The 21184-nt window shown below is 36.2% G+C and overlaps 1 protein-coding gene across 3 annotated transcripts in view; it reads left to right on the forward strand.

Annotated features, from left to right (window-relative positions):
* Positions 1–20712, forward strand: part of LOC145284519 (phosphatidylserine lipase ABHD16A-like) — a 34599-nt gene extending 13887 nt beyond the window's left edge. For all 3 annotated transcript variants that reach the window (XM_080133404.1, XM_080133405.1, XM_080133403.1), the window contains exon 2: positions 16878–20712. In XM_080133404.1, coding sequence (XP_079989530.1) covers positions 16878–18566 — 1689 coding nt within the window. In that variant the 3' untranslated portion in view covers positions 18567–20712. The remainder of the gene's footprint in view (positions 1–16877) is intronic.
* Positions 20713–21184: the final 472 nt, after the last annotated feature.

A 21184-nucleotide genomic window follows, 5' to 3' on the forward strand; every position in this document is an offset into this window, starting at 1 on the left:
AGCTGCTAAGAGTTCCCTCATCAATATTGAATCCAAAACGATGTATTTCAATTTGGGGTGATTTTTCTCAATAGAGAATTATTTTCAAAATAATATCATTATTTCGGCATGCTCCGTACTATTCTGCATAAGTACCCAGAGTTCTAATAATAATTCATTTTCTTTCACAACAAAAAAGTTATATTTGTGAATTGGGGCAAAATAGAAACAAAAAACAAAAGCACCGATAATTTCATAAATATTTGCAAACCACAAAAGTACCCTATTCATAATTAGCAGCAAGCGATGTTTGATCAGATTCTATTCCTGATATTTAACTTCATCAGTAATATAACTTGCAGCGAGAGTTTCAATTTCTGAATTTATTAAATTCTTAGGTGAAAATACAGAATAGTTTACATTTTTACCAAGCACCTTCCACCTTTCTAAGTTTTGTTATCGATCCCATAAAATGCCCCCACTCCCCAAACCATACATTTTCGTATCCTTAGGATACTAACCCCCACTGCACTTTATCTCGCTAAATCCTACCCCTTAGACCATTACACCGACCCAGAGAATCAGAACAAAAGTAGGCAGAGGTATTTAAAAAAAAGTGGTAGTAGACAGGCAGCCTCAAACTTGTAACGCAAAGGAGAAAAAAAAGGTTTAAAAAAAATGTGATGCCTTAGTCGATGTCTCCATTGCCCCACCGTAAGTTCCAAATGTTGAAATTAAGCCAATCCAACCGATATGATGACTTGCGAAAATGACAATGCAAAAACCAATCCCTCCTTGTAGAAAACTGGCCAGTTGAGGATAAAGGAATTAATGTTTTTGGCCAATTTTGTGATATTTGTTGTCTGAGACGTCGAGCTTCAAAATGATACCGATCTCGTCAGTTTTTGGCAGACATACAAACAAACATGCATTCACACATACCTATGATTGAGATTTATATTGTAGACTAACCTGGGTGCCCAGCACTGCCCGGGTGTTTGGAGGTGTGTGTTGAGAAAAAAAAAAAAAAAAATAGGGGTAAAAGGCAGGCAAGCTCGAACCCATACCATGAAGGAGGAAAAGAATGAGAAAAAAAATGTGATGTCTTTGCTGTTGCGTCCATCGCCAAACCAGAAGTGATGAAGATTTAAATTAAGGCTAGTCAATCAAAGAGGGGATGACTTTCAAAAATATTAGCGAAAAAACTGACCCCTCCTTATAGAAAAGTGCCTAGTTTAGGGTGAAGGAATTAATTTTTTAGCCAATTTTTCGATATTTGTCATCCGAATGTTTGAGCTTCAAAATGATAGCGATCTCATGAAAATCCGTTGTTGAAAGTTTTACATACATACATACATTTAAACAGACAGGTGAGATTTATATTATAGAAGAACACAATCCATGGTGTCAGCCATGTTTTCTTGTTCTCACGGAACGCTTGCTTGACACTTATAATTTGTAATTTAATTTTGTCAATTTTTTGTAATGTAACATTTTTAAGTAGAAATCTTTTGGTGCAAGAAAATTAAATCATTGAATTAAGTTTCTATTTTCAAAACTTAATAAATCGAATTTAGCTAAATATGGCAGTGGTAAAATTTTCTTCAGACTTTTTTTTTCTTCAGATTATTATACATAAATAGTTATTATAAAATAATTATCAAATAAAACCTTATGTTTTGGTGCATTATGTATTTTTGGTATCGTGCTATATTTAAATAGTTTTTCCATGTTAAATTCAAGTTTCACAATATCTTTTCTTTATTAAATTGTACAGTAGAAACACAGAATAGTTTAAAAAAAAAAAAAACCCTCTCCTCCCCATGTTAAGAATGACTTTCGAAATGTTATTATTTTAGCGCAGTCGCAGTACCAAAAATACATAAGTACCAATTTTTCTTCAGTGCTTCTACGGAATTTGAGCCTAACCGAGTGTTCCCAAATTAAAGTTAAGGAACTATTTTAAGAAAGGGAATGGGAGTTTAGCTCGAATTTCTCGAACGGTCCAAGTTTTCGTTGTGAAAGTGCCATTTTTACCTATTTATTCACTTTTGCCATTTTTACCATATTTTTTTGCATATATATATATATATATATATATATTATAAAGAAGTGAACCGAACCACGCGTAAATTTAATCAACTAAAATAAGATGGAAAACGGGGTGAGGAAAAGGGGGGGGGGAATGGGGAAGTTACCTGTAACACATGTATCAATAAAATAAATAAGTCGATTAAAAACAAGATCGTTAAAATACACCCATATACATATTATTATTATTTTTTTTATTTAGAATATTTGGTAGTGGTATGGAGCAAGAGCGGAGAGGAGGTTAAAAACCTTTTTAACCTCCTCTCCGCTCTTGCTCCATACCACTACCAAATATTCTAAATAAAAAAAAAAATAATTTTCAGACTTATGACCCTTGAAAATGTTAGTCTGAACGAAAAGCGCTTCGGGTGTATTTTAACGATCTTGCAGGAGTACCTTGTATTTTCTTGAATAAAATAAAAACCACTCGACGAGAACACTACTGTTTTTGTTTTAATAATTATTTTTTATTCAAAAATAAAAATTTTAATTGTTCAAATTATGTTTTTTTTCCAAAGCTTATTGGGATTTTTTTTTTATTACCATATTTTTCATGAACATGCACTAAAAATGTTTCAAAATTACATAAACTCCGCCCCCCCTCCCCGAACAAAAAGAGATAAAACATGGGACGGGAGGGTGCTGTGTACCTCTTTTTTCTACATAGGGGTCACCACTTATCAAGGCCCGGAGGCCACTCGGGGATATTCTGTATTTTCACCTAACAATTTAATAAAAACAGGTATCGCAAAACTAATTAAACTTGAAAATACTATTTAAAAATAGCGCGGGTACTTTCACCTAACAATTTAATAAGAACAGGTATTTTTTAACATTGGGGGAGACACTTAAACCATTAAGAAATAACGGTAACATAAGTACATAAGCACAAAATTTGTGTTTTGTTTTGCTTTCATTTTGTTTAAATCCGGCAAAAAAAAAAAAAGTACATTTTTTTCACTAATTTTCCTGTTAATAATTACATAAACTCCGGCAAAAAATATCCCCCCCCCCCTAAAAAACAAAACAAAAAAAAACAACAGATAAAATCATAACAAAGATCATGCGCAAATTTCAAGCCAAAATAAATAAATAAATAAATAAAAAAGCTAGGTCACACAGTGGAGTGAGTCACACACACTCAAAAATTCTTTCCTTGTAAAAATAATGATGTCTCCCTCAATCGAACAACGTTCAATATCGGAGCCGGTGCGTAATTCGCTAATAGGGTAGGACTCGTGTACGTCGACTGATTTTAATTTTTTTTTTTTTTTTTCAAGTAAAATTAAGAAATTAGCTTTAAAAATGTTTATATCCATCTTCATCCACAGGGTTACTTTTTGGTAGCTTCACCGGTTTTTAAGTTTCAGAATTTTAGAACGAGGCTCGTCTGCTAGACCTACTTCGTTTACTTGCACCGATTTAAAATAGAAAAAATAAAATTGAATAATCCTACAAAAATGATTTCCGCTTTGAAAAAAGAATTTTGGACGCTGAAACTGTACACAACTATTTAGACTTGTTTTTTTATTTGAAAAAAAAAAAAAAAAGTAAAATTAGTATGTTTTATTTTTTCAACGGAGTCGCTAAAAACTTGACTAAACTAGTTAATTGAGATTGATACTTTTCAATTATATAGTTTTCGTATTACATTAAAAAAAAATATATTAATTAAAAATTTTTTTTTAAAGTTTATATTCGTAATAGTATATTTTGGTAAAAATTAAGATTCACACTGTATTTGTTTACAAAGGCAAAAGGCATTCTGCGGAACTGACGATAAGACAAATTTTAATCTACGAGACCAACCGTTAATTTATCGTTAAGACATTGATAATTTTTATTTTCACGTAGTAAAATGGTAATCTGAGGATTTCATTGTTTAAATAAAAGTTTTCATTCGAACTTTTATAGCATAAAGATATAGCTTTTATAATAATATATTTATAAACTTTTTTTTTTTTTTAATCAAGCATCAGGTGTTGGTAAGTTTATTTATTTATTTTTGATACTTCGACAGTTTATCAGCCGAAAATGGATGCTATTTTTTTCCTGGCGCACATCCTGTCGTTAAAATCCGAGGGAGAAATCAGTATTTTAAACTATGGCCGAAGTTAGAAATAAATAACAAAAAAAATTAAACTAGGTATTAATTACTACCGGAAAGAACTATGAAAAAAAGTTTTCAAAAAAATTCCAAATTGACTTGTTTCATTTAAAAAATTGACTTTTTTGCATTTAAAAATCAAATTTTTCGTTTTTTGCTAATAAAATTTTATTTTTATAAAGAAAAAAAACAACTTTTTTATACATAAAATGTGCGATTGTTGAATGTTATACTTTCGATCACTTTCGTTTTTTTTTGGGGGGGGGGGCACAATTTAAAATAACAACTTAAAACAACGAAATTTAAGTTTCCATTCCATATTCACAACGACCGTAAAACAGTGCATACTCCGCAAGTTTTTGCATTTTTTTTTTATTTCGATGAGTAACTTTATTTTTATTTCGTGCTTATTTATTTTTATTTAAAAAAATTTTTCATTATATTTTCTCCACTAAATATTATTTTTTAATACATATTCAAATAATGCTTTTGACCTCAAATAGTACATTAAAAAAAAGTTTTCATAATTAAATAAACAAATGGAAACCTTTTGCGCATGCGCTTTCAGGTAGCAGTCATTAAAAAAATAAAACTGTTTACGCTCCACGTTCCCCGTGAAGTGAAGTAAAGTACTGAATTTTTTCTTTTTAATCAAAAAAAAAAAAAAAAAAAAAAAAAAAAACACACACACACACATTAAAATATTCGGCCCTCCTGCAGTTTAAAGCCCGTTTTCCGTGAATCTCGCTTGACAACGCCCAGCGGGCGACGGAAACCGCCGGATTATACCGAGCGAACGGAAATCATAAAAAAATAAATAAATAAAAATAATAAAATAAAACAATCTACCGTAATAATTTAATAAATTTGGTACTTTTACAGTTTATCGCCGAAAATGGACTCGCCATTTTTTTTCGGGCACCTGTCATTTCAATCAGAGGGAGAAATCAGTATTTTAAACTATGGCCGAAGTAGGAAATATCGAAAAAAAAAAAAAAAATTAAACTAGATATTAATTACTTCCGGAAAGAACTATGAAAAAAAGTAAATAAAGAAAGTGAAAGAGAACATATATCCGTAATTGTTTAATTTGAAATGCTTCGATTTAATTAATGAAAACAGGAAAGTTTTTCGGGAAATGCATATATATTTTTATTATTAAAAACTGAAACTGACATTCATAATTGTTTAAACTTAATAATAAAAAAAAAAAGGTTGAAGGACGATGCTTAAAGGTGCACGCAGCAATTGGGGTTGCAAAAAAGCGACCCGTAACGGTCTGGTCTCTATGATAACACAGTACAGACTGAGAAGAGATAGACCAACCCTGAATATATAGGTTGTAATCACCTCCCACCCCTCCTACTCAATCCTGACTATAAATATCAGAAGTAGATAGACATTCAAGTTGGTCACAATATCCCCCGAAGCTGAGCCTGCCAGATGTAAGTAACATTCATCCAACTCATTTTTTTCCACACACTCCCAACAACAAGAAAAAGAAAAAAAAATTCAAAAAGGAAAAAAAATCATTGAACTGAAGCTCGGAAAAGAAATAAAATAACAATGTCCAATCCACTGTTTATTAGGAACATGGTATCCGCCTTGTTCCTTACAACATGCTATTGCTGATTACAATTTTAGGCAGGTAGCAGGCTTGGTCTTCCTCTACGTCGTTTTTGTGGTGCACACTCAGGGCAGTACCATTTCCGTCTTCTTGGGGGTGCCTCATCGATGCCAACACATTGGAAATGATACCATTCACCACATGAGTCGCATCCAATCATGTCCTTATCTAATCGAGGAGCATTGCATATTGGACATAACCAGACAGGGTCTTCTGGAACGGAAGATAAACACGATGGCCCTCCGTCCCCATCAACAACTGGCTCATTCACTGTGGGTTCGATAGAATCGGTGACCTGGTTCTGGAATATTGTTAGGGGCCACAGAAAGCTCTAAAGGATACAGATGTTTCAATGAGTGGACTTCCACAAGACCATCTGCTCTCCTGACATGGGCGGATCTAACTACATTATCATTGTCTCGTATGAGATCCACAATGGTTCCCAAAATCCAAAATGGTCTCGGGTTTTAAAGGGCTCTTAACCAGAGCCACATCATCGTTTTGAAGCTGATTCTCTAATCACAATCGGGAGTGCTCCGGAGATTTCCATCCCAGGTCCAAAAGGTATTCGTTGTACGACAACTTATGGAAATCAGCACACCATTGGTTCCTATGCTCCATGGTTCTGATCAGTCTCTCCCTGCTGGGTGGCACCGCCGTAGCAAGATCTCTCTGCCCCAATTGTAACAATAACCCAGGGCTCTTGTTGGGTTTCAAGAACATGTTGGGAGTGATAGCTGTAGCATTATTGTCTGCAGACACCTGGTATGTTAGAGGTCGATTGTTAACCGATCTCTGAATATGGGAGATCATGGTCACCAGTGTGAAATAATCCAATTTGCTCTTTTGCCAATGATCTTAAATAGGCAGGTTTTTATGGTCTTGATGCAACGTTCCCAAGTTCCTCCATACCATGGTGAAAACAAGGGAATAGTATTAAGTCTCATGCCATACGAGCCAAATTTATCTTGATATTCGTTCATTAGAGAAATACGTCCAAAAAGTTTCCCACTTCCAATAAAAGTTTTGGAGTTATCGCTATAGATAGCCCTCGGAATCCCATATTGATTTGTGAAGCAAGCCAGAGCTTGAAAGAAGGACAGCACGCTCATGTCCGGAACCACCTGTATATGGACGGTTCTCACATTCAGGCAAGTGAAAACTAACAAATACATTTTTCTGTCAGTTTCCCTCTTTCACCCAGACATGGCCAGTGAAGTCAACACCTGTATGCTGGTAAGGCACTTCAAAATCAGCGCGAGGAGCCGGTAGACTAGTCACGGCATTGGGAAGCACCGGTCTGGAATTGTATCGCTTACATCTTGCACAAGATGTCAAGACCTTATTTACCGCTTGTCTACCTTGTGGAACCCAGTAGCCGCTCTGCCTCAATTCAGCCAAGGTTGCTCCGGTTCCCAAATGTGAACATTTCACATGACCGTCTACAACAATCAGTTTTGTAATTGGGTGATGTTTTCCAAGCAAAATGGGATTTTTTACCTCATACGGCAGATGTGAAGATCGCTGAAGTCTTACTCTTGAGCGGATTAGTCCATCAGAATCCAGAAATAGATCCAAGGCACGAATTCGCATGGGTTCCTGGTTCCTCATAGGTTCTGTCAGATACTCAATCTGCAGGAAATTCCTGTCTCTGGAGTAATTTTAGCAAATAAACTGCGGCTTTGGAATTGTTGCCCCATTCACGCCCCAGTTTAATAGCTAAAAACTTGTAGACCAATGAGGTGACTCTCAGCAAACGAGAAAAGGTTGAAAACCTATGGATAGGTATGATAGAAGGGCATTCTTGGCTCATGACCAGTGAATAGTTCATCAAAGCATGAGCCATCCGTTGGCAATGTTCATTTAAGCATGGTAACTCCTGTGCTGGCCACTGAAGGAGTCCTCCGCCTAGCCAAGAGGGACCAGTACACTTAAATTCAAAATTGGACAGAAACCTTCTCATCGTTAATCCTTTTGTTATCATATCAGCTGGATTATGCGTTGTGGCCACATATTTAAAAATAGGCTTTAGTCCATATCGTGATTCCAACTCTCGATTCATCAGTAAAATGTCCTTCAATCTGTTTTTGGCAAAAATGTTATTGCTGGCCATAGATTGCGACAACAGCCAAGACAACACTATCTGGGCATCGGTGGCCATGCACAACCTAGCTGGAATAAACTGCTCACAATTATTCAGAATGGTTGGCAGGCATTTTAGTGCAAGATAAACTGCCATTAGCTCTAACACAGGCAGTTTTTTCCTTCATTGGGGCAACCTTTACCTTAGCGAATAGCAAGCAAGATCGGCGGTCTTGCACCACGTATGCTGCAAATCCATAGGTTTCCTTAGATGCATCACAAAAGATGTACATGTCACGAGGTTGTCCCGCAACAAGGGCCTGTCTATCAAAATGAAGATCACTTAACCCTGACAGGTCCTTAGAAAGTTCTTTCCAACCACTCAAAATCTCAAGAGGAAGAGGATCATCCCAACCAAAATGATTCTTCCACATAGTCCTAATAAGCCCACGACTTCGAACTGTAACTGGGAGGCAGAGAGACAGTGGGTCGAATAGTTTAGAAGCTTCAGAAAGGATCCTTCTCTTTGTTGAGGCACCAGGATCACACTGAATAGGTGCCACATGCATTTTTTCTGAAAGGGGATTGTATTGATACCCCAATACCCTATCCCATTTCTTGTTGTGTACACTTAGCGTACCATCACTTTTCATCTTATCTTGGAGGCCATCAACATTTGTGTTCCATGACTGGATAATAAATTCCCCCTCCTGCAGACGTTTCTTTGTAAGGAAATATAGTTTGACAAGTTTGTGCGGATCTGCTTCAGCTGTAACAAGGTTGTCCACATAAAATCGTGTTTCCATCATCTTCCGACAATCATCCAATGGATACTGAGCTGCATGAAATTTAAGAATACACCCTCAATTTGAATGGGCTGGCAGTGAACCCAAAAATCAACATAGAGTATCTAAAACAGCGAAGATGATGTCCGTCCTTGATGAAGAAACAGAACCTGTTCTTGTCAGCTTCCAGGCTGAGACGTATCATTAAAAATGCCTTTCGAATGTCTGCCAACAGACTGTAGTTATTAGCTCTGAAGCTCATCAACAAATTTAGCATGTCTCCTGTGAGGTTGATGCCAGAGTAAGCCGCTTTATTAAGGGACATTCCGTTATCAGTCTTCAAGCTACAATTGAAAACATGACGGATCTTGGTCAAAGCTGTAGGGTCATGCTTAATAACTGGCCGATGTGGTATCCATACATAATTCTGAAATTCGTGGACAAGTACAAAGATCTCCTCAATTATACCATCTTGCTCCTGTTGCCGGAACACTTCCAAGTAGTCCTGATACATATTATTTTTTTATCAGGTCCTTAGTCACCCGGTCCAAGATACATAAAGAGACAGCATGATTAGACGGGACTCCGGCTAACTTGTCAACATTCCAGGGAAGCTCCACATAGTATGTGCCATCTTTGAACTCTATGGCATTTTGAAAGCACTTTATCTGCTCTTGATCATAATCAGAGAAGGTATTTTCATCATTTATTCCCAGAGATTCCATGTTGAACATCTGTTCCAACCCCTTCTGTACTTCACTATCAGGGAAGAACTCGGCCAAGGGGTCTAGGTATGTGGGTTGGCTCTCAAGAACAAAACACAGGTGGGAGAAATGCACTTGTGGAGTCTGCATCATTACCAAGTTAAACGAGAGGTGTGCTGCCTCATAAGGAATTTGATCCTCAGAGAAGAAGGATTCCACAGTTCCAAATGGATCAACACCTGTTGGTGTGAAGAAGGCCCATCCCTTCAGAAAAGGAACAAGTTGAAAGGGCCCCAATTGATGTAGGAGGTCCAAACCGATAATACCTTTGATTGGTATGAAGTCCGAGCCAGTTTCAAATTTCCCGGCCAGGGAACATTTAACATCCCAGAAGGCATCTAACAAGAGTTCCAAATTTGTTAGTTGGACAAATTGATCATCTCGGCTACGAAAACATGAGATGTCACTGAATTTCCACAACCCAAATTGATGTCCAGAGCAACTTCTTTGAAACTTCTATCACATTCGCCAAGCAGGGTGGATAACCTAATCTGGCAATCCATTCCAATTGTCTTTATTGAGCGCAAGCCATGCAGTACATCAGCAGACAGATATGACCTCCCATTGCCTGTGTCCAGGAGGCAATTGATTGCAATATACTTCCTTCCCCTGCTGAAGGTCACAAACAAAATGGGGGGGGGGGCAAGCTTTGAAAATATCCAGGCCACGTCTGGGGGCTAGTGTCTATATGGAATGATGAGGTAGTCTTTGGTGTCCGTGCCACTCTCTGAGAAGAACTTCCACTATCAAATGAAGTACTGGCAGAGGTGCCGACCTTGACCTGTAGTTGTTTAATTGCCTCCCCGGTGAGCTCCAATATGGAAGACAAGGAAACTTCAAAAACAGAATCTTGGCCATTAAACGAGCTCCACCTAAAGTATTCACAGAAAAGTCACAGGAATAAGCGTTTCCTTAGCTCCTCTAAGAGGGATGCAGTCCTGGAAATAAACTCACCAAAATCCGAGTAGGAGATCTCCTTCCTTGGTGTATAATCAAGTATGTCTTGGAATATTTAATCAATGATCTCATCGATATTTAAATATTCCTTTTTCAGTAAAGCAAGGGCGCGTTGATAATTTGCATCTGTGCAGCTCAGATGGTTGATTAGCCTCAAGGCTCTGTCCGTAAGGGAGCATTTTAAGAAATTTAAACATTAAGCGTCGTTAGCCATACCAACCACACAGTTTTCAAATCTTGACAAAAAATTCTGGAAACTCATGTGATTGGTAGCCATCTTAGAACCACTGAATGTGGGTCCGGTGATCTGTATCTGTAGAGGTTTAACTACAAAGGAAGCTGAACTTCTTTCTGATGTTGAATGAAGAGTTGTATCCATGAAAGAACTGGCAGTAGGTGCAGCCAAGGAATCATCCAATTCACCCAACTCTGTATGGTATTCCATGAGTTGTGATGCCCAACTAACTTCTGTTTCCAGTACATCCGTCTCTGGAATTTGAGCTAATTCCAGCTTAGTGATGCATACTTCCATTTCATGAATATACTCCAAAATATTGTTGCGGAAGATGGCATAAGCATGTGGGGTCACTCTATCTCCATGACACAGCTTCAACCGTTCCTCAACTTTTATCTTCAGTACAGTTATCCGTTGAAGGATCCGTTCCCTGGAAACTTCCATGCTGAATAACGAGTTGATCAATTATGTCACCGGTCAGCGGAAAAGGATAATTCTTAAAATCTCTTTTTTGCAATTTGAAAAAAAAGGGTTGAAGGGCGATGCTTAAAAGGTGCAGGCAGCAATCAGGGTTGCAAAAAAGAAATCCTCCTTAAGTGACCCGCCCAACGGGATCTGGTAATAGAACTATCTAAAATTCCGGAGTAGAAGACTAACAGTTTGGTCTCTATGATAACACAGTACAGACTGAGAAGAGATAGAGAGACCAACTCTGAATATATAGGTTGTAATCACCAGGGTTGTGGAGTCTGATGGTAAAAGTCCAACTCCAACTCCTAGAATTACTAGGATGCCGACTCCGACTCCTTTAATATCTTCGACTCCGACTCCTGACTCCGACTCCCGACGCCTTGACCCTATGTGAAAATCTATTTTGCAGATCCATATGCCATCCTCCCACATCGATTCAGCATGCATTTTATAATTACTTTTCATGTATATCATTTTCGACGTTTAGCATTCACTTGCATGATAAATATACTCACATATAAACTCAACCAGCTTTATAGAATAAGTTTAGATAACAAAGGGATAAAAAGTTTACAATTAAATTTTATTATGCTATCAGTTCAAAATAGAATAAAATATTTAGGGATAGGGAAACCTCTTTAGGCTATGGCATTTCGAAGCGAAACGCTTTTCATCAGAAGAGGGGGATAAAGACATTATACAGAGAATAATATTTTAAAAGATAATATTGCCTTTATGGAATGAGGATCAAAGGTAAAACAGGAAAAAGCCATAAAGGGCTATAGTAGCATAGATTGATTATTATTGAAATATCATATACATATATATATATATATATATATATATATATATATATATATATACACATATATATACACATACACGTACATATATATACACATACACGTACACATATACATACACATATATATATATACATATACATATACACACATATATAATACACAATGGTATTATTTATGCTCATGATCATTTACCAGCCTATCAGCATATTCAAATCTATAATAGCAGAGTTGCACTTCAAGCTATATATTTTCTTTTTCCTTTGTACCCTCTCCCGAAAAAACTCATATGTTATTGCATTTGTCCATTCTCATAAATCTTCTATCACAATATTAGGAAAAAAAATCAATCTATAAAAATGTCTTATTTGTAAATATAAAAAATATGCTTTATTTATAATTATAGAATTGAAAGTTGCAAATAAGAATTTAATAATTTACTCTCAAAAACAAGATGGCTTCAGTGAGCTTCTCTTTCATTGCAGCCCTTTGGTCTGTCCTGATTAGCCTTAGCGCTGAAAACAAACGTTCAACACTCACTTGTGTTGGAAGTACTGCTGCCAACATTGCAGATTCTTTCACTCTCGCAGGGTACTGCTTTATAGCTTCATGAACATTTAACTTAGACTTTCTATCTAGTTGTTCTACTTGCTGTAATGCAGCATGAAAGTCTAGCTTGAAACTTGCTAAGGCTTTATTCACTGAAGATAGCGTTTTAGCTGTTTCCTGTAGCTTATGCCGCTTTGACCTTGCTTTATGATCTTCTTGATCCAAAAGCTTTTCAAAATCCTCTTCATCGCAGGTTCCCTCTGAGTCTGTGGTTGAAATAGTGTCTGGATCTTCAGTAGATGCCTTTGAATTTAAGCCCGAAATCCTCACAGCAAGATCACAAAGTGCCGATTTCGCTTTATCTTTCTGAGTGTCAGATAACAACACTCTATTCATTGGGTCTACATATACTCCAGCCAGTAGGATTTTATTATGAAGCAGTTGTATTTCTCTTTGACGCATTGACTCGCACATTATTCTTGCTAGCAAACCACCACGCCTGGATAAGGAATGTTCTAACATTTTCCATTCTTTCAAGAACATTCCTGGAGTGAGGTCCTCTTCTTGAAGCTTTTTTGTCACTTGAAAAGGGAGCTTAAGAAGGTCTTCCAGTTCTTCAAGTTGAATCCATTGTGCTTCTGAAAAACTGACATCTGGGTTTGCCATATCGATAAGAATAGGCTTCAATTCAACAAACCGTTTTACCATGTTGTAAGTACTACCCCAGCGAGTTACTTGGTCTAATATGGCTCCTTTTTCCAGCTCTTCTTTTAAGAATGGCATCAATCTTTGGAGTTCTTGCTGAAATAGCAACTCTTCTGACTTTTGCTATCAGATAACTGGAATGATACTCTTTAAGAGCATCGTTTACTGCAAGTTGGTGTGTATGAACACAGCAACGCTGGTGTTCAATTTCTGAAATGCAGGCTGCTACATTACCAAATGCATCCAATGAATTTGGTGCCTCCTCAAACCCTTCAAAGAAATTAAAAATCCTCTTGCTTCTCTGTTAAGTCATCCCAGTCAATTGGCTGTTCTTCCTGAATTTCTGTTGCACATTCTTCTGTAACACTAAAATCTTCTCTTTCATTCAGTTTTTTTTACCATACTCAGCATGTTAGACGCATTATCTGTGACAATGCATAATACATGGTATTTCTGAATGCCAAAGTCTTGCAACACTTCTTTTACCAATTGCTTTAAGAAGTTACTGGAATGTTGGGCTTCAGAGTCTTTAATGGCCAAGATTTTAGTCATATTTTTCCCTTAATCCACATACCTAACATAAACAGCAAAATAATTAACACGATGGTGTGTGCATGCATCCATTTTCAAGTATACAAACTTATTGCTTAGTTTTCTCTTTAGCTGTTTTTTTTTTTGGCTCTCATATTCACCAATAATTAATTTCTTTATGGAATCTCTGTTTAGAGCCACTCCTAATTTTCGTGCCACTTCACCAATCAGTGCTAACACTTCAGGCCGAGAAAAGAATCTCAAGGGAATGCTGCTGAGAACAATAATCTTAACGATGTTCCTTTTGAATTCAGCTGGAGTCATTGAGATTGTCACTTTATCACTAACAAAAAAACTTGTAAGAGATGCTGTGGTAGGGTTCTTTTCAGTAATCAAAGTTTTAGATTTTGATGTGGTTGGTGTATTAGATGAGCCGTTGTTTTTCTGTTGAACAAGTTTAAAGATGCTAGGATGGCAGCGCTCCAAATGTCTTTTTAAGTTAGAAGCACGAGTAGGAGCATGGTCTTTGATAGCACTAATTTCAACACCACAAGTTGTTTCTTCATCGTCTCGGGTTGTTATGCACTGACATACATAATGCTTGAAATCACTGGTTAAGTTAAAATGGTCAAATACGGCAGATTTACGTTTTGAAGCCATCTTGTGGGTGCATCAAGTTTTGTAACTAATTTTCAAAATTATGTATTTCTGTAAATCTGTCAAAAAAAAAAAAAGATGTTTGATTCAAAATGTAAAAATTGTTTGCTTTATTTCAGTAATCAATTTCTGTAAACCTATAAAAACGTAAATAAATACATATGTAGGGTTTTTTTAGATTCTTCCACATACCAGTATTAGGGTAGGTTGATTTTAAATCAACTTGCCTAGACTTGGGAAAGTTGTATATTTGGCTCATTCCATGGAAAGTGGTCCAAAATTAAAGAAATTTGAATCCGATATTTTCTAACATTGTTATGTTTTTCTAAACGATAACACCCTAAACTACAAAAAAATAAAATATTTAAATTCTGATCTCTTATGTTGACTGCGCTGAGGCTATAAACATCAGCTATTTATTGAAGTCGGAAAATTTTCAGGCATTCATTTTTACTAATAAATAACATAGAATTATGTTTAACTAGCGAGGGTACCCAGCGCTTCCCGGGTGTTTAGAGGTGTGTGGGGGGGGGGGTAAATCAAAACAAAATGGAAAATAAAGAATATGCGAACGTAATAACCCTGTTTAAATATAACTTTTTTTAAATCGGAAAAACAAACAAAACAACAAAAAAAGCGAACATGATGCAGAATAAAGAATAAGAGAACGGAAATGTTTAAATGTTAAAACTTATTTGTAAGAAAAACAAAAACAAAGACAAAAATCTAGCATATTTCTATTAACGAAAAATGTGATAAACTACCTAAAATGAAGGAAAAGAAAAATCACTGGGATATACTGTTTCAGCCATAATCAGCTATTTTTGTTTAGATTAGTTAATCATATACAATGTTGTCACATGGTGGCAACACAAATTGATTTATACCCATTTTTTTTTGGGATAAGATTGTAATTCCGGATCGATCCTGGACTAATCAAATTGCCAAATTCCATTCAGGAACTGGATAACTTTCGGATTACAATCTGATTGTTATCCACAGTGATCTCACTCAAAGACAGACTTTTCATTGATCATGTGTGACGTCACAACCAAAGCGAAAAAAGCTGTCCAGACAAGATTTGCAGTGATCCGATAAACCAAAATATCTTGATGAAGTAGAAGCATTGCAGGACAGTACAAAATATGATATATCTAAAAAAATAAGAACAAGACATTATAAAAACTGCTAAATTGTACAACTGGTAAAACCAAACAGGAAAACCATTTAAAAATAAATTTGGTGGGGGGACTTAAGGAGTCGGAGTCGGATAAAAAAATTCCGACTCCGACTACATTTAGAAATCCGACTCCGACTCCAGCTAAAACCTCCGACTCCGACTCCGAAACCCTGGTAATCACCTCCCACCCCTCCTACTCAATCCTGACTATAAATATCAGAAGTAGATAGATATTCAAGTTGGTCACAATATCCCCCGTCGCTGAGCTTGCCAGATGTAAGTAACATTCATCCAACTCATTTTTTTTTTCCACAAACTAGGCGAGCGCCATTTGAAAACCAAAATATTTATTGTATAAAAATGTATCAACATATAATTGTAAAGACATTTATTGAAAAGTCTGCATAAGATATTTATCAATATAATTTTAATAAAACAATTTTGTAATTTTTTTTATTTATTTCCTACTTCGGTCATAGTTTAAAACACTGATTTCTCACTCTGAATTTAACGACAGGTGCCCAAAAAAATGGCATCTCCATTTTTGGTAGTAAATTGTAGAAGTACCATAACTTTTACTGTTTTATTTATTTTTTAATGGCAATTGTTTTTTTTTTCCTGTTATTTTTTTGGGGGGGGGGAGGAGTAATAAAAATTTTGTTTATTTATTTATTTATTTTTTTTACGACCTGCTCCAGTGTAGTATAAGCACCTCCCAACATCCCCATGTTAAGAACGCCTTTCGAGATTGGAGGTGTTTATTCCGAAAGCCGTTCTTAACATGGGGGGGGGGTTGTACTACGCTGGGGCTGCCCTTTCTTTTCTTTTCCTTTTAAACTCTTTTCTTTTTTGTTTTTATTTCAATTTTTACCATCTGCTCGCGTCTCTTTTTAGTCATTCAGTATAATCCGGCGGATTTCTTTGTTCTATGGGGAGGGGTCGTTGCCGAGTAAGGTTCACGGAAAACGGGCTTTATAATGCAGAAGTACCAATTCTTACAATAATTGTGATTGATTGCCGCCACCAAATGAATTCTTGTAGATGACTATGAAAGTTTGCATTACTTGAAAAAATATATTTTCATTATCATTTTATTGGTAAGAAAAGAAGGAAAAAAAACTTCAAGAATATTTTTATTAAAGAAGTATATGTTGAGGCGAATTATATACACTGTTGGTCATTCGTAGATTCAATGTTGTCCATCGTCATTACCGTAGGAATGCCTTTGTAAACAACACGGTGCGAATCCTAACTTTTAACTCATTTTTAATTTATGCATTTTAAAGTATTTATTTATTTAAGAAAATTTATTAAAAAAAAAAAACAATGATTTATTTTTTTTATTATTATTTAGATCCGTAATTCGTCATCGTCGGTGTCGGAACCGCAACGTTTCCTATTTCGTCACACGAACAGTTCCAGGTTTTACGCTGCGCCCCAAAACATCATGGCATCGTCTATCATCAGAGCCATCTTCGGCCCTCGCCTTTACCGGACACGCCGACCTAACGAGGCTGAAATATACTACCAAAGCAAACACCTGGAGGCCATCGGCGACCAAATCATCTCCTCTGCTCAACTCATGTTCAGTCTTTCCAAGTGGGCTTCACCGTTTATCATGTTTTACCTTTACCGTCATGGCTACTGCAGCAACCCAAACAACATGATAGTGGTGGTTCGTTGTGTGTCCGGGGCAGCTGCCCTTTACCTTATTGCCATGGTCATCCGTGGCCTTGGACGATACATGGATTCGGAATACAAATTATTTCAGCAGCAACTTGTCGCTACTGAGGCTAGCCCAACGCCTTCCAACTTAAAAATGTTAAACTGTTATGACTTTGAACAGTGGGCTCGACCATATGATTTTGATACATCACAGGCCGGCGTGAAAAGATCCAACACTGGTAATTTAAATAAACTTACCGTGAGTGGACCTGCGGTAGTTGATGGCAATATTCTTCAGAAAATATTACATTATCCAATGCTGCTCATGGGATATGTGTTCTTCAATTTTATTGGCCGTTCGCTGGTCTACCCGGGGGCAACTTGGTTAGTAAATAAAATGAATCGGTCAACGCTGATATCTTACAGAGCAAAATTAGTCGAAAATGATGGAGCGGTTCGTGCTAGGGTTAAAACTGTTGATAACAATGGCATCGATACTATTTTCATTGACAATAGAAAAAAAACTCAAAACGGGGGTACGTTAGTAATTTGCTGTGAAGGTAACTGCGGCTATTACGAAATCGGCATTGTGTGTACACCATGTGAAAAAGGATATTCTGTCTTGGGTTGGAATCATCCAGGATTCGGTGAGAGTAGTGGCCGTCCGGGCCCAGCTGAAGAACAGCACGCAGTGGATGCTGTAATACAGTATGCCATCAGGGGGCTTCAGTTTTTACCGCAAGATATTATTATTTATTCTTGGTCGATTGGGGGTTATGTTGCTACGTGGGCTGGAATGGCATATCCCGACCTGAAATCTCTCATCATCGATGCGTCGTTTGATCATCTGCTCCCACTTGCTGTGACACGATTGCCAGCTTTTATGGATAAGTTTGTGCGTCTATGTGTGAATCAATTTATGAACTTGAATATTGCAGAACAACTTGCCCACTATCATGGCCCTGTGCTGCTCATTCGGAGGACCCTCGATGAAGTAATCACAACCAACACACAGGCAGACTTGTTAAGCAATCGTGGTAACTTTCTTTTGAGCCAACTTCTCCAACATCGCTATCCAAACATAATTGACCCAAACACTCTACAGGAGTGGTTGAGTCTCACCAGTGATGAGAAGCACTTGCAGCGTGACATGGATGATGCCATCGACGAGTACCCGCAAATTAATTGCCAGGCTTATTTGAAAGAATTGTCTACACCTTTCCCAATTGAGGGAGGCAAAGAGTTAAGCCAGAATGCTAAAAAAGTATTGACCAAGTATATAGCGAGCAAATACATGATTGATTTTGCGGCAACTCATTGTATTCCTTTGCCATCCGCAAAGTTCCAAGAACCAGAAATCCTTCATGCACAAGATTAAACGTTTCGGTGATTTTTTTTTTCTTTTCTTTTTTTTTTTCTTTTCTTTTTTTTTTCTTTTTTTTGTACGTTGTAAATATTAAACTTTTCCATGATTACCTGATTATAAAGCATTAACGTTCCTTTTCACCTTGCTCCGTTCCATCATAAGTCAACATCATGCTGATACTATTACTATTTAATTGCTTCCCCACAAGGTCAATATGTGACACAAAGTCGTTTTTAATGTGGGGATGGGAAACTAGCTCCCCCAAAAAAGGGGTGCTTTGGAAGTAGACAAAAATAAAAATTGCCTTAGTCAATCGAGTTGAAACATTTTATACTAAGGATAAATTAACTTAAGTGTAACATCAGAACAAATACTACACTTTGATCTTAATTGTCTGAAAAGATTTTTTTCCCATAACATGTATATATGACCTGACTTTCCAATTTTGTAAACAAAAGCATAGATATTTTATGAAAACAACAGATTTGGCAAATTTTGTGAGAGATTAGATTTTTTTTTTCTCTTTCTCTAATTTCTTTCATCAGAGTCGGAAGTCAGCAATATTTTTGTGATGCTTCTAGAGGAGAGAATCTATATTAATTCTAATATTTCTGATTGTGATGCATGGAATAGACCATAGATGGCCCAGCTGTCACCAAACAGTAGCAACATTAAATAAAGGGAACAACTTTGTTATTTTTCTTTGCTTTAAGGTTAGCGTCTACTATCCCCCCTCCTTTTATAAGTTAAAAATGGGTTCAATACTTTTGTTCAAATCATTAAATGAATCAAATTTTCTTTTTCTTATTCGTTTTTAAAAAAACTTTTTTGTTTTTTCAAATTTGCAGGGATGCTAAAAATATAAAAACCTTAAAATAATCTCGTTTTGCATTTGTTTCAGTGTTTACTATTTTATTTTTTATTTATTTTATTTTTTATTTATTTTTTTTTTGGTGGTTTTTCAAATCGTAAACTGCTTTGGCCATTTCCAGTTTATTCTGTAAATCATAAGCAGAAAAATTCAAGTCAATATGGGTCATCTTCTAAAGAAACACCTCTTTTCTTTCTTTTTCTTTAAAAAAAAAAAAGAAGTTTTTAAGTTCACACTTCTAAATATTTCTCTCTTAATCTTGCAGAAAACCTATTTGTAATTTTTTTATTTTATCCCATGAAAAAGTATAATAAACAAAGGTTGCTAGATTATCAATATTTGACTTTTCAAATGGAATGAGTAACCCTCAATTTGGCATCATAGTTAGTGTTTGATAACAGGTCAGCTGTAATGAGATACAGGGTTCAATCCTCTCGCTTGGTCATTCCAAAGATTCAAACACTCAGTATTATAAGGTGAAGATAAAGGGTAAGTAGAGTAGTCCTGGGAAAAGGAATAGTCCCCTCTCTTACATTTTGGCATAGTAGCTAATGAAAAGGGAGCCTATGGGTTGCCCCTGACTATGGTTAACCACTTTACTTATTTTTTTTACTTTATAACCCTTTAAGATGCTCAGATGAAATTGAAATTCTGGCAATATTTCTTAATTGGTTTTGAATACTTATGTTTAAAATTTCATGAAAATAAGAAATCACTTTTTATATTGAAATCTTAAAAATATATGAAAACACAAACTCAAACATCATCAGTAACATTCTTTAAAGGCTCAACCAATGAAAACTGATGTGGGGACACACATGTAAATATCTTTTGCTATGTGTATCACAGAAGAGACGTTGCGAGCCTGTCTCTGCTTTATCATTATTTTCATGGCAAGTGCTCATCTGAGCTCCAATCTATGCCTCCCCCCTGTCTTGACTTTCACAAAAAACGCTCGTCTAGCTGAAACCACTATTAATGGTTTCCCCCATTCTTTATCTGTGCCTAAACCTAGACGTACATTCCATGAACAAAGCTTCTTTCTTAGAACTGCACGCCTGTGGAACTTTGTTCCGTTTTCCTGCTTTCCAGCTGACTACAATATTGTTGTCTTCAAGTCCAATGTGAATAAATTCTTAAGTAATCCAATTTACCAAATTTCCACTACTAAATATGACTATAACATGTTCCCCTTAACCACTGTACACTCATTAACCCTTATCCTCGAGTGGCCTCCGGGTCTTGATAAGTGGTGGCTCCTTTGTAAAAAAACAAAAAAAAAACAAAGTCAACTATTCTAGCTGAATAGGTCTCACACTATTTAACAAGTTTATAATAGACAAGTTTAATAGTTTCTGTCTCATCGCCACAATGTTGCATCCCAGTGCTTGTTTTACTTCTTCCACAGAATGTGCTCTGATGCACTTGTATTTTCCTCAACATAATTACCTCTCAATAAACCAGACCAGCAGCAAATTCCCACCTCTTCATTATAGTGACCTCCAAATGCTGGAAAACTTTCTACTCTAACAGCTTCCTTCCTTGGTGCACTTGCATTTGAAATTTCTTCCCTGTTTTCCCCAATTGTACGAACATATAGAAATTTAAATGTAATGTGAACAAACATCTTGATGCATATCTCTATTTAGGATGGCCCCTATATAAATCTGACTCCTACTCGGTAGCCCTTGCATCTTGGTGGTATAATGCTTTGTTTGGGGTGAAAAAATATAATGGAGGAAAAAATAAAAAAGTTTTT

Source organism: Euprymna scolopes, chromosome 9 (assembly GCF_053919585.1).
Source record: "Euprymna scolopes isolate OS-2025 chromosome 9, ASM5391958v1, whole genome shotgun sequence".
Classification (NCBI taxonomy): Eukaryota; Metazoa; Mollusca; class Cephalopoda; order Sepiida; family Sepiolidae; genus Euprymna; species Euprymna scolopes.